This window comes from Diabrotica virgifera, chromosome 1, assembly GCF_917563875.1.
Source record: "Diabrotica virgifera virgifera chromosome 1, PGI_DIABVI_V3a".
Taxonomy (NCBI): Eukaryota; Metazoa; Arthropoda; class Insecta; order Coleoptera; family Chrysomelidae; genus Diabrotica; species Diabrotica virgifera.
The window spans coordinates 12371478-12398014 of record NC_065443.1 but is presented as its reverse complement, the minus strand read 5'-3'; the positions used below and the strand labels follow the sequence as shown (position 1 = coordinate 12398014).

At 31.7% G+C, this 26537-nt stretch overlaps 2 protein-coding genes across 4 annotated transcripts in view; one reads left to right on the top strand and one right to left on the bottom strand.

Moving 5' to 3' along the window:
* Nucleotides 1–26537, top strand: part of LOC114326035 (uncharacterized) — a 74683-nt gene that overhangs the window by 16355 nt on the left and 31791 nt on the right. Inside the window, exon 1 of one of the 3 annotated variants that reach the window (XM_028274257.2) lies at nucleotides 13565–13691. The exons of the other annotated variants lie outside the window; for them this stretch is intronic. Coding sequence (XP_028130058.1) covers nucleotides 13615–13691 — 77 coding nt within the window. The 5' untranslated portion in view covers nucleotides 13565–13614. Of the gene's footprint in view, nucleotides 1–13564; nucleotides 13692–26537 lie in introns of those variants that run through there. 3 annotated transcript variants of the gene reach the window in all.
* Nucleotides 2171–5488, bottom strand: LOC114328883 (uncharacterized). The gene is made up of 2 exons (XM_028277892.2): nucleotides 3314–5488; nucleotides 2171–3238 (listed from the first exon to the last, which is right to left on the bottom strand). The coding sequence occupies exon 1, from the start codon at nucleotides 5486–5488 to the stop codon at nucleotides 3455–3457; it is 2034 nt and encodes a 677-aa protein (XP_028133693.2). The 3' UTR covers nucleotides 2171–3238; nucleotides 3314–3454.

Sequence of the window (26537 nt, the reverse complement as noted above, 5' to 3'; positions counted from 1 at the left end):
AAACTCATACATCCATTATCAAAATTAATTCGAATACTTTGGAAGCGTTAAGATATTTTATTTTTTGCAGCAAAACAGCGCGTCGTATGAAAAAATGAGAAGATAGATTTTTTATTGCAAATTGAACGAGGAATTCAAAAATGATTGTTAATTTGAAATATGTCAGTGGCGTACTATCTTTTTTTCTTTGAAAAGTTCAGACCATTACCCCTATGCGCGCCAATGATGAATATTAAATCCTTAGTTGTATGTCAAAACATGCACAATAACTACCTCTTAAAACCCGCCAAGTTTTATTACAATGTTGCCAGTAGTTTCGGCAAAATCGTAAAAAATATGTAAAATTTTGTTTTCTTCAACGCCCTGTATCTTGAAAATGGATGGCGTTACAAAAAATTTTTATGAAGCAAATCCCAATTATTTTTCAGTTTTTTACCTATTCTAGTGACGGCGTTAAATTTTTTGAAAAATATGTATAAAATTGTATCAAAAAAACGAAAAAAAACCGAAAAAATGCGGTTTTTTATTTTTAAAGGTACGTTTCACCAATTTTAAAAATCTGAAAAAATTCAGGGTGAAAGATTGTGCAAAAATACACATTATAATTAATTTTCGTAAAAACGAGTGTCTTAGTTTTTTTTCAGATTTATTTAAAAGTTTAAAATTGTTCTAAAAATTCGAATTTCCCGCCAAAAAAATAAAAAAAAATTTTTTCATATAGATCTTTTTAAAACTTACAACTTTTTTAAATAAAGTTTTTGGCTAGCTCTTAATGCGGCTGAGATAAAAAATAAAAACCTAAAAAGCCTAATTAGGCTCTAGAGGGGTCACGTGACCACCTAGGGGGCTAAAAATTTCAGAAAGTGAGTTCCTCTATATGTGCTAAAAAGTGGCCTATATGGAATTTAGATTGGGTTGGGGGCACTTTTCACCATCTTACCCGGCTAGGCCCTTTGTTTAATTCTATTTATTTATATAGGTGTTACAGCGCTCCAAACTTGACCAGTTTCTCGAATGCTCATGGGGATATAATAAAACCAAAAGTTAGGCTTACTTTTCTATCTATATATATTTTTTATTCATACAATTTATTATGATTTTAACATTCCTATGCTATTATTAATCTGTTTTTGACCTTCCTCCCCACTATAAAACTTATAACCCGAAGCATATTAGAAACGGCCCAAGAAGTTGTTTGAAGACAAATTCGCCGGTTCAGAAGAAGAATGACGCAACCGCATATTGCAAAATTCTTAAAAAGAGCAAAAAACGAATTTCTGTTATCAAAATCATAAAGTTTGATCAAAATTAGCCATTCATCATACCGTGGTCAGGACCTCGAGTTATAAGCGTTTTTTGGGGTGTGCTGCTTTTTTATGAAGTAACATAACTTTTTTCCTATTGTATATTTTGACTTAAAATTTCCCAAAAAACTTCATCATGAATTATATTTTATTGTTGTGTTGGTTAAAATTATAAACTAAAAAGTTTGTCACTCAACTTTTTTAAGTAAACATGAAACTAACGAAATATGATGACAAAATGTTTAAAAACTAACAACTCCTTTTTTAATGTGTTTAAATATTTAGGACAAATCCCATTGTTATCTACATACTTCAGAGATTAAACAGTAAAATTTTCAAAAGGAAATATTTACAGCGACCAAAGATACAGCGAGGTAAATTTTAAAAATCATCAAAATTGATTTTCGGCATTTTTGTATAAAATTTGATTTTTGAACATGTTCCACTAGATCTAGATAAAAATAAACTTCATATTCGGATTCAGCGACCTCGAAAACATAAAAATAGACCAAAATTGGTCATTCACCTTAAAGGGCCTAGCCGGGTAAGATGGTGAAAAGTGCCCCCAAGCCGATTCGAATTCCATATAGGCCACTTTTTAGCACATATAGAGGATATCACTTTCTGAAATTTTTAACCCCCTAGGTGGTCACGTGACCCCCCTAGAGCCTAATTAAGCTTTTTATGTTTTTATTTTTTATCTCAGCCGCATCGAGAGCTAGCTAAAAACTTTATTTAAAAAATTTGTAAGTTTAAAAAAGATCTATATGAAAAATTTTTTTTTTTAATTTTTGGCGGGAAATTCGAATTTTTAGAACAATTTTAAACTTTTAAATAAGTCTGAAAAAAAAACTAAGACACTCGTTTTTACGAAAATCAATTATAATGTGTATTTTTGCACAATCTTTCACCCTGAAATTTTTCAGATTTTTAAAATTGGTGAAACGTACCTTTAGAAATGAAAAACCGCATTTTTTCGCTTTTTTCGGGTATTTTTTGAAGAAAATCCAGTATTAAAAATCAGAAAAAAAATTTTGCGCATTTAGCATAATTTTTAGATTGTTCAATACCTTCTATGTAAATAATATATTCTTCATTCTTAACGATAAAATCATTAGTTTAAGAGATTTTTGAAGTTAAAACCGAAGGGATATAATGCATTACTCAAAAAAACTCTGCGTTTCATTTTAACTTCAGATATCTCGAAAACTAACGATTTTATCGTTACGAATTAAGAATATATTATTTTCATACAAAGTATTGGAGAATCGAAAAATTGCACTAAAATAGCAATTCCGCCAGTGACGTAGAATTTAGGAAGGGTCAACCAATCATTCTCCCCTGTCGTACGCCTCTGGTAGTAGCCTGAAACATTTGTTTAACATAATTTAGTAGGGTGTATAGTACCTACACTTGCTGCCAAATATGACAAGGATATGTCAAACAATCTTAAAGTACTGGGTACAAATATAATTTTTTAATTGATTAATAAAACACCTTGTAACTAGCCACATTTTATTTAAGTGATTTGGGTATTTGGTTATTGGATCTTAATCTTTTGAGCCCAAGAATCTACTATTAAAATATTTCTAATTATTAATGAAACACCCTGTATATTTATAAACGATATACATAATGAATACATTCTATAATAATATTATAGAACCCACTTAATAGTACGTATTAGTTATAACAGTATTTTAAAAAAGATATTTATTGAAGTTATTTACATAAGTGCAACAATATACATAATATTATAATACATAAATTGAATATACAGTCGACGCCGATGCTAGAAACTGTTACAAATCCTAGCCGGGACCAAGCCACTTGGACATTGTTCTATGTTATACTAGATGATGACGGAACACTATTTGGACACTATTGATTGAGCATTGGAGAGTTACGTCGAAATAATTGTTTGACCTCGTAATCTAAAATTTTTAACTTAATTTAATAACCTATGTTGAAAAAAGTTTTCCATTGCTAACATTAAAAAAAGTACTTACTTATATTTTTTGTAGGGAGCGAAATGGCCCTGTTGCAATAGTTTAATATCGTTTTTGCATTCAATCTTCATCTCTTCATTTATAACAGGTATAACATTGGAATCAAATATGTTTGTTAGTATTTTTGCTGGATTTACAATTTTAGCCTAGATATCTTGCATTTGATAAGTAGTAGATGATAGCGGCTACATGTGAGCAACATCCTATTGTTCTGGCACCATTTGCGCAATCGCAATAATGGCGTTTGATTCCACTGGTACCAATTGAATGAGGCTGATAGTGAATGTAACAGTTGTATGTTTTAGCCTTTATATGTCTCGAACGAACTTGAATTTTAATTATGTCTGCAGTTTCTTTCAAGAACTGTAGATCCACTTTATTATCTTCAGTAATTAACTCGGCCAAATATGAAATTGATTGTTTCAGTTGATATGTACCTGTGAAGAAAGTTATTAAATCTTGTTCTGTCATTTCGGGGAAATCTAAAACATCATTGGACTGGAGTGGTTGAAATAAAGTTTTCCGCCTACCCCATCTATTTTCTTCACATTCTTGAAGCAACGTATTCTCTAAACTTTTTATTTTGTTGAGTTGTGCAATTATTTCGTTTTTACTTGAAACTTCGGAAACGTATCTCTTTCCAAATGTGTTTATCAAAAAACCCGCTATCTTACAATATAGAGCTGCGTTGGGAATCATCTTGTTATCGAACTGATTATGCAGAAGTTTATACTTTTGGCTTATTACACCATGTACAGCTTCGACAACCCAACGAACCATTGTAACCATACGTGACTCATTGGCTTCTATACTTGTGAGTTGCTTCCTTTTTCCCTTTAATGCAGGCATCAGTGCTTGAAATTGAAGGTTTGACAGTTTTTGTATAACGTCGCGGAACCCTCTATCCAAAAAAAATTTATCTCCTTCCTGCAAAAGCGTTATCAATCCATTTGGGTCATTGAGAATACTCTCAAGAATTTTAGCATCGTTGTCAGTTGCATAGTACGGGCCGAGTATGTCTATGATGTAGCCATTGGTAGTGCAAATTGTAAAAGGTTTACACAGAGGAGCTTTTTTTTGTCCAGAGTATGATTTTCTTTGATATTCATTATTACTGCTTTTCTCGTGACGGAGATATGTGCCATCACATACGAGACCTAGCTGATCGCCCCGAATATCATACAATATTTTGGCAACCGGCGCGGTTTGGTCGATTAAATGTTGTCGATTAGCAGCTTGAATTCCAAAACGAGATGGCAAAACATCTTTCTCAAAAGAACTTAAAATCGATGCAGAAAAATCCGATACTTGTTGAGGGCGCTCAAGTCCAAGTACAGCTGCAATTGTGTTGTTTGAGTTTCCTGATCGTAATTTAAAAAGAAATACGACCAATGCTTGAATTATATTTCTCGATTCCGTATTTCTCAGTGACGTCATCATATCACGTAGCATAATAATATTTTCCCAAGTTAAGCCAGTAAAAATAAGTAAACGCTCTTCGGATAGAGAGCAGTCGCCAATTTTGTCTGTTAGTTCTTTGTCTATATCAACTCTCAAGTTTTCAAGAAGCTTTATGACGTCTGATTTTTTAATTGAACTATAATGTGTATATACTTGAATATTATTTATTTCATCTTCAAAAAAGCGTTTTTTTATTAAATGGGTAGAACAACACCGGTTGCCATCAGGAATAAATATTTTCTTGGATGTAAAGACTTGTTTGCGAGCATTAAAGGGTACATTGACAATAATAGTTGATTTTCCACATAAGAAGCAATATTTATGTGTCGAAATAGGACGAGGAAATGGCAATTCTATACACTCTTCTTCTTCTTTAGGATACTCTTCAAGTACGAACTCTGAGACATTGCTAGAAGATTGTGACAAAGTAATCGGTCCTGAACCTTGACTATCAGTTTGTGTACTTTGTGAACATTGTTCTTGTTGCGATGAATCCTGTTGTTCCTTTGGTTTTGGGTTTAAAAATTGAAACGTTGTATAACAAGATTTGCAGATGTAATCACCGAGTGCACTATTTAGATTCAAAACTTGGTTTATTTGATTGGCTAAAGAATCAGACACAATGAATTTTTTATACGACGTAGCTTTTCTTTCATCGGCACCGCATTTGATGCACTTTTTGTATGATTTGCCTTTACTAGTGCTATCAGACATTACTAACCTGAAATAAATAGATTAAAGTTAGTATTAGACTAAAAAATTAGCGCAAATTGAGATTCAATGAAAAATATTATATGAGACCATAAATTATATGCCACCTTATAAACTAATCAACATTTTTTTTCACTTACAATGTAAACAAACACACATTTTCATACAGGACTGCAATAAAGACAAGTCATTCTTTCGTAAAATTATTATAAAGAAAAATTATTTTACCAGTATTTTTTGTGAATGGATAAAACACGTAAACGACTGCTAAACGGCTTGGTTCCACAGACTCCAATTTGCTTTTTAACCACTTTTTGTTTTCAATATTTCAAGTGTCCAGATCTATTACTGAAATTAATTTAAATAAAAACACGAATTGAACTTATTTCAGTAAATGTTGCACAGTAAAAATGTTGAGAATTATTTTTATATAATCTGACTAAATGTCATTTTGGTGTCAATTTTATTCCACTGCTACCTAGATACATACGCGCATCATAGCCTACTGACTTGAGCGGTTGTCGATCCACAACCGGAATCAAGCAGTGTCGAGTGCAGTTATGTTTTGGATGGGTGACCACTTTTAATCTTTGGTATTACATATTTTAAAAATTTTTTTTTGAAAGTAGTAAGTATTAAAATTGGTCTAATGTTTAAACAAAATACAAATAAACTGTTTAGAATATATATATATATATATATATATATATATATATATATATATATATATATATATATATATATATATATATATATATATATATTTCGTTGAAATCATATAATAGAAATATAACTTCTTCAGAAAACTTCGCTCTCCTGAGATGTTGCTATATATTTTGTTTTGATGGATTATATCACGCTGTGAAACTAAGCTGAATACGCCGAAATAATGTAAAGGCTGAACTCTAGAGTTTCATGGGGGCTTTTTTGTAAACATAGCATTATAAGAAATATTTGAAAAATCGATTTTTGATATTTTATGGTATCTATTTGACTATTTGATTGACTCTTAAAATATTATGGTCAAGAGTCCTTTATGTTAAACACGTGAGAAAGTGTTTTCAGCATTTTCAGTGCATTTTATACGAAAAAAAAAAATTGAAAAAATTAGTATTTGATTTTTTACAGCATCTACAAACAACCATCTAGTATCTTTACCTAATTCAGAGCAGCAGCACTTCGTGTTAAATTCGCAAAACATTTTTTTTCTGATTTTGTTAGGTTTTCTGAAAAAAAAACGCGAAAAAATGAGTTTTTTTATTTTTAAAGCTACTTTTCACCAATTTTAAAAACCTGAAAAAATTCAAGGTAAAATATTGTGCAAAAATACACATTATAATTTATTTTCGTGAGAACGAGTTTCTTAGTTTTTTATAGACTCATTTAAAATTTTCAAATCGTTCTAAAAATTCGAATTTCCCGCTAAAAGTAAAAAACTGTTCGACATATCCTTGTCATACTTGGCAGCAAGTGTAGGTACTATACACCCTACTAAATTATGTTAAACAAATGTTTCAGGCTACTACCAGAGGCGTACGACAGGGGAGAATGATTGGTTGACCCTTCCTAAATTCTACGTCACTGGCGGAATTGCTATTTTAGTGCAATTTTTCGATTCTCCAATACTTTGTATGAAAATAATATATTCTTAATTCGTAACGATAAAATCGTTAGTTTTCGAGATATCTGAAGTTAAAATGAAACGCAGAGTTTTTTTGAGTAATGCATTATATCCCTTCGGTTTTAACTTCAAAAATCTCTTAAACTAATGATTTTATCGTTAAGAATGAAGAATATATTATTTACATAGAAGGTATTGAACAATCTAAAAATTATGCTAAATGCGCAAAATTTTTTTTCTGATTTTTAATACTGGATTTTCTTCAAAAAATACCCGAAAAAAGCGAAAAAATGCGGTTTTTCATTTCTAAAGGTACGTTTCACCAATTTTAAAAATCTGAAAAATTTCAGGGTGAAAGATTGTGCAAAAATACACATTATAATTGATTTTCGTAAAAACGAGTGTCTTAGTTTTTTTTTCAGACTTATTTAAAAGTTTAAAATTGTTCTAAAAATTCGAATTTCCCGCCAAAAATTAAAAAAAAAATTTTTTCATATAGATCTTTTTTAAACTTACAAATTTTTTAAATAACGTTTTTAGCTAGCTCTCGATGCGGCTGAGATAAAAAATAAAAACATAAAAAGCTTAATTAGGCTCTAGGGGGGTCACGTGACCACCTAGGGGGTTAAAAATTTCAGAAAGTGATATCCTCTATATGTGCTAAAAAGTGGCCTATATGGAATTCGAATCGGCTTGGGGGCACTTTTCACCATCTTACCCGGCTAGGCCCTTTGATTTTCGTGGTCCGCATAAAGATTGCTGCCGCTCGACTAATATATGTATAGATAGAAAAGTATTTTTTTTATTGTATTCCTATGAGAATTCGAGAATCTGGTCAAGATTGGAGCGCTGTAAAACCTAGATAATAAATAAAATTAAACAACTTTATAGCGAATATTGTTCATTGAAAAATCCTCTACGAAATCGCTATGATGTTATTTTATTGTGAAATGAACGGAAAAAAGTTATAACTTCCAAAAGGAAACTTCTTACAAAATTTTCTCATATTTTTATTATAACTATTTTGTTGGTCACTTGACGATAAAAAGTAATAGATATAAAATTGTAGAAAATTTAATTTGCTACATTTTATGGGTAATTAAATTTTCTGTAGGGTTGCTAGTTTAGAAGATATAGCACGAAAACCCATTGCACCCCTTTTTCAATATGGCGGCCGGGGGACAAGGGTGGCGACCCCAAAAACTTGAACTTAAGCTTCTACTGAACCCCCCTACACATTAAAAAAAATAAAATTGACTCCTCTAAGAAATGCAACCTAAATGTAACATTTTAATGGACTACATGTCAAATGACAGGAATTATATTGGTGGTAAATAGCAAGCTGACTTTTGCATGAGTGTTTAATGCAAGGGTAACAAAAACAAATCAATTGTAAGTTCTGTCCGACAAAATGCCTACATGGGAAGTTTTCGTAGTCTGACGTTCGAAACCTGTAACCTGTTCCACAATTAAAACTGCCCCTGTTCCAGTGTTCCCGTACATCAAATTGTTTGTCCGACTAGACACCGTTAAGCTATTAACAAATTTTCAGCTTGCTATTAATAAACATTTTTTTGATACTCGGGATCCAGGCTAAATTGAAGGCTATTCTAAGGCTAAATTGAATAGCAACGGTAATAAGGGGTCTTCTTTTTTGATGAAGTCCTGCTGTTATACTAAATGATATCGATGTTATGTTTCCTATTCTTACCTGTGTATAGGAGTCTGTCACGCACATTTGCTTTAGCTCCACTAAATTTCTTAGTATTCCCGTTTCTATCATTGCTAGCCATAGTCTGCTTCTTTTTGGTGTACATCGTGGTTGAATTCCCAGTTTTTTTCTAATATTTGCCGGAACGTAAATATTTGATTTATTGTTGACCTTCCAGCAAAGCCGCATTGGTAGTCGCCTAGAATATCTTCAACTAGTAACTAGTAATCTAATCAACTTACTTCAAAATGCTGCCAAACAGTCTACCCCTCAACCTGGACAAAAAAAATTTCAACCAACATTCCTCTTGAAATAAAAAGACTAGTAGCAGAAAAACGAAAAGCCAGATCAATTTGGCAAAGAACTCACAGACCAGACGACAGGAAAATTTATAATAACAAAACTAGAAACTTAAAAACAGCTCTAGAACTTATGAGAAACAACTCATTTGAAAACTATGTATCAAACCTTTCTCGTCAAGATAACTCTATCTGGAAACCAATCAAAAACAAAAATAAACCAATAAATACTTCACCTCCAATTCGGAAAAACTCAATACCACCAGGACCATGGGCAAAAAGCAACAAAGAAAAAGTTGATTTATTTGCTGAACATCAAACTAAAGTCTTCAAGCCACCCGACAATGACCAAGTAAGTACAAGAAGTAGAGCAGGAACTAGCCTTACCAATTAATCAACGAGAGCGACTAACTTTAATTACACCGAAGGAGATCAAAGATGAAATTAATCATTTGAATGAAAAGAAGGCACCAGGCACTGATCTCATAACAGCAATAATGCTAAAGCAACTTCCTAAAAAAAGGTATAATAAAGTTATTGTACATACTAAAAGCCTTAAGACGTCATTATTGGCCTAAATCACTAAAAATTGCCAAGTAATTATGATACCGAAACCTGATAAAGCTTTAACGGATGTTTCATCATACCGCCCAATAAGTCTACTGCCAATAATGTCAAAACTTCTTAAAAAGCTGTTACTTAAAAGAATTATGAGCGACCTAGAATTCCAAAACTGGATCCCAGAACGCCAATTTGGATTCCGACAAGCTCATTCTACAGTGCAACAATGCCATCGCATATCAAATGTAATTAATAGAGCTTTGGACAATAAACAATATTGCACAGCAGCCTTTCTGGACATCAGCCAAGCATTTGATAAGGTATGGCACCCAGGATTACTTTATAAAATCAAAAAATCTCTACCCAACAAATACTTTGACTTATTAAAATCATATCTAAATCACAGAAAATTTGAAACTAAAGTGGAGGATGAACTATCAAACCGTAACAAAATTCAATGAGGAGTCCGACAAGGTAGTATACTGGGTCCACTTCTTTATGTACTGTATACATCCGATTTACCAACCTCTCCACAAACCACCATTGGAACTTTCGCTGATGACATAGCAATATTTGCAACTGAAGCGGATCCAACAGCTGCAGTATATTAAAACTTCAAGAACACTTAGACCAAATTGGACAGTGGTTAAAGAAATGGAAGATAAAAGCTAATGAAACTAAGTCAACACATAAAACTTTCACACTAAGGAAAAACCAATGCCCAAATATTAGCCTTAATCAAGTCAACATACCCCAACAGAATATCATCAAATACCTGGGGCTTCATCTTGATTCCAAATTAAACTGGAAACAACACATTTTAAAGAAGAAGAAACAAATTGAGTTGAGAGTGAAAGAAATTAATTGGCTTATAGGTCGAAAATCTCGACTCTCAATTGAGAACAAACTGCTCATTTATAAACAGTCATCAAACCTATGTGGACGTACGGTATAGAACTATGGAGTTGTGCCAGCAAATTAAATACAAAAATTATCCAAAGCACTCAATCAAAAATTCTACGCACCATCGCAAATGCCCCGTGGTACATTTCCAACCAAATCAAACCCTTCATATAGACCTAAATATCACGTTTAGTCAGCACAGTAATTCAAGAAATAGCCAACAGATACCACAAGAAATTGGAAGGCCACCCCAACCAATTAATATTACCACTACTGCAACCACTAAACAACAGAAGATTGCAAAGATTATGGCCCATAGATCTTCGCTGAAACTGAGGTGAAACCGCTGGGTGATGTACCTCATAATACTCCGATCAACTTACACATCCGAAGTTACAAAAATTACCATCAAGCTGAAAATTGGCAGGATTGTTCAAAACACCATCATAAATGAAATCTAAAAAGTCCTCATAAATCCGACCCGAGCTAAAAAATTTACGCGGGGTCAAAGGTCACCAAATATGGTATTTAGCGATTTTCAGCGAAACAGTAAGTTTTATCATAAAATTAGTTCTAACAAAAAATGTAGATTAGATAATTACCTATAAAAAATGTCTTATTACTTTTTTTCCAAAGAGCCACCGTTTTTGAGATTCAACGATTCAAAAAGTTGTAATCGTCATAATAACTATTATGGACACACGTTTCCACACTACTACCTTTGATATTATTTGAGAATGCTTTGAGGTAGTGTACTTAGCGCGTTTTTTTAACGTGGTTTCCCCAGTGGGCCTATTCCACGGATAAGTTATGATTCTGTTTAATTTGAATAATTGAATTGATAGCAATTTGAATAATTGCTATTGAATAATTGATATTGGCAAGGGTTAAAAATGATAAAAGTTGATAAAAGTGATAAAAGTTGATGGTGATAAAAATGATAATAAGGGGTATAAATTAAAAAAAGGGGAAATTTATCCAACTGGTTCATAGTTTTCTAATACTTCTGCTTCCTCTTCTCCTTGTTCTTCTTCTTCTTCTTAACCTTTTAGTTATTCTTCTTCTTGTTCTTCTTCTTGTTCATCATGGGTGCAAGTAAATTGCCCCAATAATGACACATCGCATGGCTCCTCGATAGATTCAAATGAATCCTCAATTGTTGGTGATTCAACATTGGAACACGACCGGCTTTGACAATTAATGCATGCTACCGATCAAAACAGTCCAACTTTTTTGCAACCACATTTAGCGCTACATCCCTTTTTACAGTTTAGCTGTAATTAAAAAAAAATGTGTTTAGGAGTTTCTCCGGGGCAGGTGGGAGTAAAGTTTGAATTTGTTCTAATGAACGGTCGACTAATTTTCATCCCCAGTTTTTTGGATCTTACCTAAGCATGTAGTTTTTTTAGGCGCTCCATACATAGAGAGAAGAAAGCTAATTAAGTTGGAAATAATTTCTTGTGGAGTTGAATTAGTTAGTTAGAACTTTTCAATGAAAATATTTCCAATTGGTGTTGAGCTTTTCCAGGTTTTAAAAAAAAGATAGTTTTTTTCGATTGGGATTCGACCAGTGAGTAATACGAGCAAGTCTACATCTTCACCTACAACAATAGTTGTATTTGTTAAATTGAATTGCTGTATGGCTGTTTCAATTATCATTACGTCAGCATCATTATTAGCTTGTTTTACCGATATATTTTCAGCAGTAAACTTTTCTTTCAGCATTGAAATGAACCGAGATTTGTGGTGAGTATTTGCAAGATATTTCTGTTGAGTGGTAGACACTGTCATAGATCGATCAAATAAAATATTAGAAGATGAAGATGTTGCTGAAGTTCTACGACGTTGTTCATTATTATGTTCAAACCCTTCTGGGAAAAGAATAGGTAGGGTGATTAGATTAGCCGACGTACCGATGTAACGTGTTTATTCCGACAAAACCCATCTTTACAAATCAAATAAGACCCATAAATAAGAAGAATTATTATAAGTTAATACTTTGTCATATCCATTTACTACCTTTGGTTGGAAATAAGCCGTAAAATTCAAATAATAATTCTTATTATTTTCGCGTTACATTCACTGTGTAAAGATTTTTTTGTTGGCACTGTAATATAATACAGCTTATACATTGCATCTCTTGGTAGACCGCAAGCTATATAGTAGAAACATTATCATATTTATAATATCTTATATTATTATGTGTAATATAAGTTAAATTGACCGATAGAATATTATGTTTACCTTGTATTACAGCTTCAGTGATGTATATTCGTGGTGTACTAATACATTTATGACGATTAGAACTCTTTCAACTCTTTGAATCGTTGTATCTCAAGAACGGTGGCTCGTAGGAAAAAAGTACTAAGATATTTTTTATAGATAATTATCTAATCTACACTTTTTGTTAAAACTAATTTTATGATAAAACTTACCGTTTCTCTGAAAATCGCTAAAAACCATATTTGGTGACCTTTGACCCCGCGTTAATTTTTTAGCTCGGGTCGGATTTATGAGGACTTTTTAGATTTCATTTATGATGGTATTTTAAACAATCCTGCCAGTTTTCAGCTTGATGGTAATTATTGTAATCTCACTCCTATTTTTGAGTCTAACTAGACCGGACTATAACGCCATATTAGTGTACAATACTATAGTTGATATGTATAAGTTATTGTACTTGTTATCAAATTAACTCATAGAATATGTAATTCTGATTGTTAATAAATGTTTACAAAAAAAAATATAAATATGCCGTGTCATAGAATAAACTTTATCATCAGCATAACGTCTTTAATTTTACAAAATTATGATACAATATCACCCGACACAATGAAATCTCGACATAAAATACATAAAATACCTAATGTTAGGTACCGTAAAAAATCGACTTTAATTAAATTACTTTTTATAATTTTGATTTTTTTATGATAAGATATTTATTGTTAATGAAAATTTAGTATATCGTCTAAATAGAGGTTTAGTCTGCTTTTTCTCACCTAAAACATCAGAGTTCGCTATCTATGCATATATCATGTATTTCATTATAGTCTTTATTCTTTTCGTGATGACCGCAGTATTGATATATTACGTATTTTTCAAAAAACTGGGGTAGGTTTTATAAATATAATCTTAATATTAATTTAGCTTAGTATCAGTGCCATAATGTTCTGTTTTGGGGGAAATGGTGGTCGATTAGTTTTGACTTTTTGATTAAAATTTCTTTCAAATATATATCCTAAATAGACTAAACAGACATTATTTGTTTAGATATTAGTATGGTTAAGAATATTTCGCCAAAAAAATATGCAAAAAATTCTCTTTTTTCCATTTTTTTTGGTTTTCTTTGTTAAAAAAATATCATTTCAGTGCTGGCTTTGTTTTTTACCGTTTTTTGAAATCGATATTGACTCTCGATAGGCGATATATCTGTGGAGGGAACTTTACAAGACATACAGTATGGTGTAAAAGTGTAAATGAAAGGAATAAATTCGATATTTCGTAAACCAGTGACTTTAAGGAAAATGCTAAAATAGGTCGATTTTAATTTTTAAATTATGATTTTTTGGCATATACATATATATCATACTAGTGACATCATTCATCTGGGCGTGATGACGTAATACATGATTTTTTCAAATGAGGATAAGGGCCGTGTGCTAGCTCATTTTAAAGGTTATTCAATTCTCTATATAGTAATATAAATATTCACATAATTATGAATACTGGGTGTTCTAAAAACTTTTTTTGAATTAAAATAATTGACCCAAAAAGAAGAATGTACTTATTGTAATTTATTTAATTTAAAATACATTTTACTGCTGTCAGAAAATAGAGAATATTACGAATAATATTGCTTTTCGTTTAAATTAAATGTTCAAACTGACAACAGACAGGTGGGTGGCAAATTGAACAATGAATTTACGCTGAAAGCAATGTTTATTTGGACACGCGCCAACTCGTAACTCTTAATGACAAACTTTTTCAAATCAAAATGTACACCGGCCAATTCGTAACTTTTTTACTACCTGACTCCCAACTCGCAACTTTATACAGGTGAATTCGAAACCATTGTTTAATTCTAATACCACAGGTATAGATAGGTTAAAAGGTAAGAAATAAATTTGAACAGTAACGGATTAAGCCAACACGGGGCATATAGCATATTATGTAAGCGAATGGTTCTTGGTTTGCTTAAAACATGTTGTGTATTATATGCGTACCTATAAAAAATAACAAAAATGAAATTCTCTTAATAAAATAATTGAAACAATATGATATATGTATATACCAGGGAGGATCTGTAAACAAACGACTATTTGCGGATGTACGAGGTGGCATTCGGATTTTTGCAGATAAAGTTAGGTCACAACTTCAATAATAATAATTGACTTATGCTCCTTCTCAAATATGCTCGGAACATTAATAAAAAAATGAAAATATTTAAAAATTTCGAAAATCATTGATTTTTCTACTTTCTTTGCTTATAACTTTAAAACGATTCATTTTGGAGCAAAGTCGTAGGAAAATAAAATAAAGATAATTAAATTTTGTATGATATACGACTAGCTAAAAATGTCTTAAATTATCAACCTTTCTGTAAAATAGCAATAAATACAAAATAAGGGGGCAAAATAAGCCTCTTTTATTCAGTGTTTTTCAACCTTCGTAATTCGCATAGAAAATCCTTATAACATACTTAAATCGTCCACCAAAGTTCATTAAAATCGACCTGACAGATTTTGTATAATAATTTTGCAATCTAAATTTTTTTAAAAAAGTTCAAATTTTTTAACAAAAAGTAGACCATTTAGAAGTTTGTTAATTTTTTCACATATAAAGAGGCTCTCTACCTATCTAATACACTTAAGAAATTAAAATCGGATTATCTAAGCGGCCTGAGCACTGTTTTAAAGTTATAGACAATTTTTTGGCTTATAAACAAATACAATGAGGACGTTTGAGTTGAAATAAATTCATTTTCTGGAGAATGGGCGTCTCTGGAGATAAATCCCGAAATAGGTCGATTTTTATTTTTAAATTCTTTTTTTTTTGTATACATATCATACTAGTGACGTCATCCATCTGGGCGTGATGACGCAATCGATGATTTTTTTTAAACGAGAATAGAGGCCGTGTGCGTAGCTCATTCTAAAGGCTATTCAATTTTGTATTCACTGATATAAACATTAACATAATTATTTATACAAAAAAAATTTTTTGAATTAATTTAATTAAGACAAAATAGCTATTTGTATATCAAGGGAGGAAAGTACTACTTTTCCTCCCGAGAATGAAGTTTACTGTAATCATTCAAGGGAGGAAAAGGCACTTTACTCCCATGTTATACATATGGTTTTTCCACCTTCCTCAAATTAATAACAAGTAATTTTCCATTTTTACTTAATTTATTTATGTAACTAACCAACAAAATTTATTAAAACTAAAACTAACAAGTAGGTACAATATAACTGTCAACTGTCAAATATAAGTCAAATTATTATTGTAAACATTGTTAAATCAAAATAACAATTTATTGTTTTTTACCATTCTGCAAAATACAGGGTGTTTTATAAATAAACGTTAAAATGTATACTTACGTAATAGAAAATAGATATTCTCCCTAGGGAGGAAAAGTACAACTTTGCTCCCCACAATCAGGTCCGGAAAAGTTTACTTTCGGTAGAGGTAGGTGGAAATAGTTATTTTCCTAACTAGTGCGGAAAGTGATACTTTTACGCACGAGACTGCCGTTGACCCGAACGACGCGATAGCGGAGTTCGGGCAAGCAGTCGAGTGCGGTGAAGACACTTTACGCATGAGTTAGGAACAATATTTTTTTTAGGGTCGTACGTTTGGAAAAAAGCCACAAAAAATAGAGTTATATCAATTTTTGTTTATAAGTGAAAATACACAAATTAATTATTTGACAAGGTTGACGACTATTCAAAACCATTGTAATTGTCTACTGATCTGACTTTTAAATATTATGTCAAAATAATTTTATTTCATCGAATTATCAGTAGTAATTGCACAAGAGCTCTAAAATTATTGAATTTTTCCCGAGTGATAGTTTGACAGTTTTAATTTCACGAGCCGAAGGCGAGTGAAATTATGTCGAAGTGTCACGAGGGCAAAAATTCTATATTAATTTTAGAGATCGAGTGCAATTTGTTGCGATTATTTCATGAATAAAACCGTTCAAAACCCACATTTTATTGTAATTTATTTATGTAAGTACAAATTAGTTCAATTAAACACACAGTTATTATAAGTATTTGACGGTTGAAAGTAATCATTTTTATAATTTTTAAAACATTAATTGTCATTAATGTCACTGAATGTATTTTTTTCATAGAAACCAAGGGCATCTGACGTAATATACTTGATGACGGGAAATTATCAAAAATTATCAGTTTCGTTTGTATATCTGTAGCTTGAGTTTGAAAAGCTTTGAATTTGAAAAATAAACATTGCTTTTCGCTTAAATGTTAAAACTGCTAAGAGGCTGGTGGGTGGCAACTAATATTGAATTAAGTGAAAAACAATAGTTGTTTATCAAATAAAACATTTTTTTTCTGTTTTAGGACAACAGTAAAATGTATTTCGAATTAAATAAATTATATACCTACATTCTTCTTTTGTCTCAATTTAATTAAAAAAAAAATTATTTCGACTTTCTCATGTAACTCGTCCAAGAGACAATACACATAAATGATGAATAAATTTTACACCACCTTCAAAGAGGGTAATTTATACAAGTACATACCTGAAATACCAGTATTAGTTTATCAACATCGTTAGTAACTACTTACCCGGTAACCGGTACTTGATGGGTTACCGAAAATTTACCTGCGCGGCAGGGTTACCAGTTGGCCTGTAATTAGGATGGGGGATTAAAATAGTTACGAATTCACCGGGACCCGTTTATTTGTCAAATAAATATTTTTTCTGTTTTCTGACAGTCCTATAATGTATTTTGAATTAAATAAATTACAAACATTCTTCTCTTTGTGCCAATTAATTTAATTAAATAAAAATAAAAATCGACCTGTTTCAGGATTTTTCCTTAAAGTCACCATAATTTATTATTTAAAGAGCTAGGGAGATTTTTTTAAATTAATATTATTACGTATTTCCATTTAACAGGTTGTGATAAACATTTATATTCCTATAATTTAAATTTTTCAATTTTATTTAGATCTATAATAAATTCTATTTTAAAAATATTATTTAAATTTTAAAAATATGTACAGAGAACATAGTATGCCGCGCAGTCTGCAGTACCGCCTACTGTACCACTTTTTTTACAATTCCCCTTCCCATTCCAATTCCCCTTCATCCTTCTCTACCTTGGACTGGTTGTTCGGCTTAATGTAAGCCATGGTTAATCAGGATTTTTGTTAGATCCAGTCAACAGATTGGAGAACTTCCCCTAGGTCTTTTTCTTTTAACTGCTCTCGATTATCAGTTGTGGTTTAGTGTCGAGGGAGGTACGTCTAGCTTTTGATGAATTGTGTCCATTATTTCTGTTCTTCGTCATTTGTGTTGCTTCTTGCTAAGATTTAACCTTTATTTGTAATATCTCTGGTATGTAGCTCCAACCACTCTTTTATTGCCCTGCCGCTTGTGTTTTCCCTATTGATTTATCTTCTTTTCACTTGCATGTTAGATACTATCATCTGTGTTATATGACCGAACCATTATAATTTTTTCTCCTTTATTGTCTCAAGCAACGGTTTAATTTTAAGTCTGTTTCTTATTTCTGCATTTTTGAGTGTTTGTTTTTATTGTTGTTCTGAAGCTATTTCCTTGTGGCCTTTTTTATAATCAACTATTTTCAATTGGAAATATTGGACTGGAATAATTGGACCCGCCCAAGTCGGGTGTCGTTTTCAAAATACAAAATAATACTAAATTAAACAAAAATGTCGTTGCTTAGTAAAAAATGCTTCTAATAATTTATTTAATCTGACTCATTTATATCAGCAATTCAGACATGTATTGTTGTTTAAATTATATTATATTTATTATATTATGTATTTGTTTTTATTGTCCCCATCGTTATTCTAAGGTTTTTCATCTCTGCTGTTGTATCATACTCTGGTGTCTTCTGCTTAAAAGCCAGTTTTCTGCTACATATGTCAACATTGCCCTATATATATTGTCTCGAATATTGTCATCTTCATTTTTCTTGATATTTCTTTGTTGTTGAAGAATACTCTATTAAGTGCCTGAAATAGTTTTCCTGTACTCTCTAGTCTGTTATTGAGGTCATCTTCGAAGGTTCCTCTGTTATTTATTACTGTTCCAGGGACTTATGTACGTGTTAGTTTACTTTATTTTTTGTTTATCTATCACCAATTCGATTAGCTCTTTCATACCCACCTTTTTAGCTCATTGTACATTTAGGTTGTATTTTTTGCTTTTGAGTTTCATTTTTCTACATTGTACTTAAATTTTTCTATTATTTCGGCGTATAGTACCAGATATGTTAACTGAAAAAAGGAATAATTTATTTCTGCATTTATCATTTGCATTATATTCCATCCTATAAAATATCTTTTAAAGGTTTTATTAAATTCTTTCAGTACCTTATCTATTAAAATAAAATTACACTTTTATAAAAAATAACTTTTTTATAATAAAACCTTTTTATTATTTATAGAAAAGAATATAAAATAATTTAACGATAAACGATTTAACGATTAGATGCTTAAAATTCCAAAAATTACACTCTAATAAAAAAGTATACACTCTAATAAAAAAGTACTTTTTATAATATCACGGTTTTGTTATTGTACCTATAGGACACAACATGTTTGGAAAGAATAATTAACTTTATATTTAACTTAATATGAATTTTTAGTAGATGTATTAACTACCCCCTCTGTGGCGCAGTGGTAAGAGCGCCTACCTTTGAAACGAAAGGTCGGGAGTTCGAATCGTACCAGGGGCAGAAATTTTTCATTTATTATAAATTAATAAATGGAAAATAGTTTCTGTCCTTGTGGGATCGGTACTCACCGGAGGGACCGCAGACGTTCGGAAACAATTAGCGTCTCTTTGCAAAGACAATGACGTCGACTTCGCAAAGTAACAAGACACTTACTCAACACACACACTACACATTACTCCCCTGACTTAGTGATAAGTTATACAATTACGTGGCTAAAGGTTCTAGTTCTAAACCAAAGCCAGAATCAGAGAAAAAAAAAGATGTATTAACTGTTATTTATAATTATGATTCCAAAAAGTACACTAGTATAAAATAGTATTTTTTATAATACCACGGTTGTTTAAAATGGTATATAACTTTAAGTATATAGAATGACAACTTAGGGGCAGAATGAAAGGCACCGTTGAAGAAAAACATGCAGTACTGCCTATATAAAAGATGATGAAGAAGAAGAACTTTAAGATTATAAACTTTTAATTATTTATTAAAACAATTAAAAAAAGATACGCTACAGCCGGGTTCCAACTGGGGACCTCTCGATCTGCAGTCTAATGCCACTGAGGCACCATCAATTTGTAGATATCGATTTAACCTAACGTATGTACTTTAAAATATCATTGCATTAGTCACATTTTTAAAATAGTTTGAAATTAAAAAAAATAGATTTATCCATACAGTGTGATTGGTCATTGGGATAAAGCTTTGTAGATCCGTTATAAGTAATAGATAGTAATAAAATTTAATAACAAAAATTGTAGCCAACTTTTATTACAGATTGATAATCAGTAATCGTAAATTGTAGGTTTTACATAACTATTCAGTCATGGCTTACTTAAAGTTTGGAAAGATTTAGACCCGTAATTATTAAGAATTTTGCTCTGAAAAATGAAAATATCTCGAAAACTAATAAATTTACACATAGGGAATGTTATACAAAAATTATAGTATGGTAATGGCACTTTTCGATAATGATATAAAATACACGGTGTTCTATTTAAAATTACTGAGAAAATAATGTACTTGCGTTTTGACACACTGTATTCAATGTAAAGAAAATTAGCAAAACAATTATTTACGAAAATTTTGACAATAAACAAAAAAATATGACGTCAATAAACCATTGACCTTGTGCTTGCTTTTATTTATACAGGTATTTAAACTTGTTACGATTTTCATATAAAATTGGTTATAACTTTGTAAATACCCCGTATAACATACCAAACCTTTATATTTTTGTAATCAAAAAGTTACGAAGATTTCGAATATAAAATAAAATACAGGGTGTTCTATTTTAAAAAACATCAGTTTGGTCTGCCACTATGTTATCGAACACCCTGTAACATTCTTACTAATTTTGTAATGTGAAGCTCAAAGTTCGTTACAATTTTTGTTATTAAGTTTTATCGCTGTACATTACTATATCGGATCTACGGAGCTTCAGCCCACTAATAATTAATCACCCTGTATAATAGCAGTAAAATATTGCATTGTTAGCTAGTTCTAAGCCATCCTGAAAATTTCAGGTGTCTAGGTAGCCTAGAACTATTTTTAAAATTGATTACAAAATTTGCGGAGTCCGTGACACCAACCAACCCAAGTATATAAAAAGGTTTTAAAAAGTACTAAGCTTAAACTAGCGTTTTGTCTAACTCCTTGCGTTGTTTCAAAATGGTTGCGATAGTTTATTTTGTTAAAAAGGGTAGTTCCCTGGGTTGGCTGTAATCCATATAGTTAAACAAACTCAAACATGAAGTAAAACCACTTCTATTTAATAAGTATAATTTATTAAAATCTTAAAAAATCCCAATGGATTGAATAAAATAAATTCATTCAGAACTTTTTCGGACCTAGACAAGTCTAGGAGGTCTGCCAAGTATCTGCACACTTGGCAGACCTCGTTGGCCCAAGATGGTTGGTTAAGGTTCTCGTTTAGAATTTCACCATAGTCCCAGAGGTTATCTTTTAACATCGGGGTTTAGCCTTTTCAATTTTACAATACTATAATATAGATTGAATTATAAGTACAACCATTGTTTGGCTCTGGGGCTAGTTAGCAAGTATATATGAATTCACTGATGATGGACTGATAGGTCCAAAACGTTCTGAATAAAATTATTTTATTCAATGCATTGGGATTTTTTAAAATTTTAGTAAATTATACCTATTACATAGAAGTGGTTTTAATACTTCATGTTAGAGTTAGTTTATTTTGTGTTTTTATTGTATTATGTCCTTCTCTACGCTATTATGTCTCATGTGTTACTTTGATGAATCCATTATTTCTATTCTAATTTTTGCAATTTTAAAGACCGATTTGCAAAATATCGCAAAAGACGGAAAATATAATACGTCGTGAAATAAAACGAGATGAGACTAGTAGAGCTGGGAAATTATCAATAGAAACCTATTAATTTATCTAGAAATTATTAATAGAAACCTAGCAAATTACATTATATTAGTACATAGTTTCCCACCTTTAGCGGTATCGGAGGAGTTTGGTAACTGCCACTGTGACATGAGAATCAATGAGAGTTTTTTAAAAAATTTGTGTGACCGTTTGACTCCGATACGTCTAAAGTAAGAGTAAGTATTATGTTTTCTTTTTTTCTTCTTCTTTTCTTTTTTTGAAGTTATACTTCATTGCGATCGAGAGTGAAATTTTATAATGCGCGCATGCGCACACAGACAGTATGTAGTTCGTTGCTAATCTTTCAAGATATGTATGTATTATCAGCGCTGTCAGCGCAAATAAGTCATTAAAAGGATATATTAGTGCTTTTAGTAAATGTATTAATTTATTATAATTTTTGTGTCTTTGGATTTGTCTTCCTCGGGAATAAGATATTTTATAATAATAGTAAGTATATTTAAAGTATTTTTGTATACTTCACTTGGTCTATTAAATTTATCAGTATGTATGAGAAATCTTGTAACCTGTCAAAGCAAAGGGAATATAGCTCAGTGGTAGAGCGTGTGACCGGAGATCTAGAGGTCCCGGGTTCAAATCCCGGACGATTCATATTCTTTTTTTTTTAATTTTTGGTATCGTTTTAATAAAAAATTTTTAAAAGTGATGGGTAAGAAAGTTAGTTTAATATTTAAATAAAATACAAATAACCTGTTAAGTATATTTATTTCTTTGAAATTATTATAATAGAAGTATAACTTCTTACGTGCGTACAAAGTACACACACACATTCTTTTTTTATTTTGCCGGTTATTAATGCAATCATCACTGTATTAATTTTTTCGCTACTGTTTAGTTTAGTAACTGAGTTTGTAACTGACAGACGTTAGTTACAATTTCCAATTTTGTCAAATGTTATAACTCTTCATATGACGTCATATAAACTCTTCACTAATTCTAGACAATGAAATGCTAGCTCTAATAGGAAATGCATGTCAAAAACGCTGGACGGAAGGGCCGCCCGAGAACTTTATCGTACCGATCTATTATCGTTATCGTACTAGATACTGGCATTTTATAAAAATAACAAAGTTACTCGTTATTTTGATATTTTAGAAACACCTTGTATACTTGAAAATATTTTATGGTTCTACGCATCATTAATTCCCGCATTTGAGAAAATGTTCGGGGACACACTATAGATTATTGCATAAATCAATAGAATATTAGTCATACTTTCATTTCAAATTAGTCCATTTTTCTGAGAAATTAATAGTTTACAATATTTGCATTTTACTGCATGGATTGTAATGAAATTTTGGGAGTAGCCCAAAGCCCAGTCTCCTAATTCAAAGTCTATCCTATATACTATGGCGCTTTTATCATGGGGGCGGTTCTCACCACTTCTCGGGGATAGAACATTTTTATTTTCGAATTACATGGAGCAAAAGGAAGAATTTTAAGAAAATTTAAAAATGCGCTCTATAATTTGATCTTATTTTTTTCACCCGTCCAACTTTTTGAAAGTAGAAATAACACTATATTAAGAGGTATTGCAAAAGAAAAACAATGCATTTAAATTCTGGTGAATGAGGGGTTAAATGTATGTACTTCTCATTTTTCCTTAAAGTACATTAGTCATATATTTTTTTGCACCATATCTCGCTAAGTTTGAATGTAACCGACATTTAACGGTGCTCGTTTTAAAGGCCTTTTCAAACACTACAAAAGCATGAGCACTTTGAGCATGCACCAACACTTTTTACCTACCATATCTCTTTTTGTATTATAAATAGAAAATTTACGAAGGAACGAATCTCTTTGTTATTTATAATTGAAAAAAATTTTTATATAGTGTTTTTAGTTTGATGCATAGTTTTTAAGGTATTCACAAAAAACCGTCCGAAAACGTGTCATTTTTAAATGAAAATGGCCAATTTTCAACTACGCATAACTCAAAAAGTATTAAGTTCTCAAAAAAAGTATAGATCAATTTTTGCTTAAAAATAGGTTCTCTAGCCACTTCCATGCTTATTTTGACCCATAAATTTTCCACCCCTTTGAAGGGGTGGGAATTGCCCCAAGATAAAAGCGCCATAGTATATAGGGTAGATTTTGTTTCTTGAGGTATTCCCTACTTACTGTGAAAATATCAAGTACATCGATGTAGTAGGATGGAATTCGGAGCCAAATACCCTCATTGACTGCCCTATAATAATGCTCTGCTATGATCGCGTGAGAGAGGACAGTAGATGATCTAAACGGGTGTCACTACAGATATAGGGAATTCTGTGTGTTAGAGAGAGAGGTATGTGATGTCACAGCTGATATAGGAAAGTATGTGTGTTAGAGAGAGAAACATGGTATCTCTGCTGCTATTGGTCCGATTTAAACGTACGACGGCTCGTTGGAATGGGCGGGAGATAACGAATACAAAAAAACATGGCGGCATAGTGTCAAAAGGGCGCTTTCCGATGTGACGACGTCCGATGGGGCGCGTTCCGGCGTTCTAGCGCTGATCGATCGGTGCGCGATACCAGATGTGCGATCGGTACCTTAATTTTTCGCGGAACGCGAAGCAGATGCGCGGTCGGTACCTTTTTCGCGGATCTCGTAGATACGAAGCGCGCGGTAATTTTGGAATTTAAATAAAACAACAACATAATGCAATTTTTTAAAAGAACTTAAAAGGAACACAGCGGCGCAGCGGTGCGCGATACCAGATGTGCGATCGGTACCTTAATTTTTCGCGGAACGCGAAGCAGATGCGCGGTCGGTACCTTAAGTTTTTCGCGGATCTCGTAGATACGAAGCGCGCGGCTGGTAATTTTGGAATTTAAATAAAATAAAAAAACATAATGCAATTTTTTTATTAAAAAAACTTAAAAGGAACACAGCACGTCAACGCGTCACGTAAAAACGTCACATCAAAACGTCACGTAGGCTTGTGAAATGTCACGTGAAAACGTCACGTCAAAGCACGTCACGTAAAACGTCACGTCAAAGCACGTGAAAACGTCACGTCAAAGCACGTCACGTAAAACGTCACGTCAAAGCACGTCACGTAAAACGTCACGTCAAAGCACGTAAAAACGTCACGTCAAAACGTCACGTGGGCTCGTGAAATGTCGCGTAGGCCTTATTGTCACGGGGAGCTCGATCGCAAGACCTGATTGCCACAGCGCGACGTGAGGTAGTAACATCATGTCTTTGAATGAGTATAGACGTAAATTAGCAGAATTTAGAGAAAAACTGACACAGTTAAGAAGTCAGGTTTTATTTTATGAGGATAAAAATAAGGTTATAAAACAAATAGAGAACCTATCACTGGGAAGCAGCATAGACTGGACACCAAAGGAATTTAGTCAGCAGCTGCGACAAGAATATTCAAGTGCTGCGGACTACTTATTTAGGGAAACTCCAACAAGGCGAATTCATCCAATTACTATTAATGATGTTATCGACGCCGGCGCCAACAACGATGAACAAAGAAAACATGAAAAGTGAAATAGATAATGTTTTTGCAATGACTTGTGTAATATTAGCTTCAGTGTTTATTTTAATTATAAAGATTATATTTAAAATTGTTAAGAGAAAATTTGAATCATCATGTAATATAAGACTTGAACAATAAATAAGGCGTTTAAATAAAAAACCCATAACTCTAAAAAATATTTAGTTGAAAATAATGAAAATAAATGTTAGCAGATAATTTACATATCGCATAGGAAATAGCGGTTGAGGGTCTAATCGCATTACTATGCAATTTTCGTTATCATACCCACATTTTGTTATTGAGTTATATTTCTTATCATGTGCATAGAAAATGTTGGAATTTTTAAAACCAATGACAATGATAAAACTGAATATAATTTTGCACACGCACACTTTCTACAACACGTCATAAGGTGGGGCACGCAACCGTATAAATTTCAAAATCCACCTCAGGACGGTCTATTCCATAGTCTATTCCTTACTGTTAGTGTACTGTTGTGGTTCAACTAGTTTTGCAAGGTAAGTGTTCTCTTAATTATTTTTTGTTAAATATTTTTTATTTTTCTTGTTTGATTTTGAATAAAACTTAATGTTTTCTGCTCTGCTATTTATAAAATCTCTTCATTCCAGCTGAGATTTATTATTTCGACATTAAATAATTATCTAATTGTCGACATTTTGAATGACATTTATTTTTTATTTTCTCGTAATTATTCGTTGTTAAAATCTTTTCGGTTTTTCAAGTTTTTGGTTAGCTATTTATATATTATTTTAGCACCTGATTGTCTACAAGACCTCATGTCAGCATGACAATTATTTTTTATTTTCTCGTAATTATTCTTTGTTAAATCTGTTCGGTTTTTTCAAGTTTTTGGTCAGCTATTTATAAAATTCCTTCATTTCAGATGAGATTTATTATTTTAGCACCTGATTGTCTACAAAAAAGACATGCTAGCATGACAATTATTTTTTTATTTTCTCGTAATTATTCGTTGTTAAATCTGTTCGGTTTTTTGGTTAGCTATTTATAAAATTCCTTTATTCCAGATGAGATTTATTATTTTAGCACCTGATTGTCTACAAGAACTCATGCCAG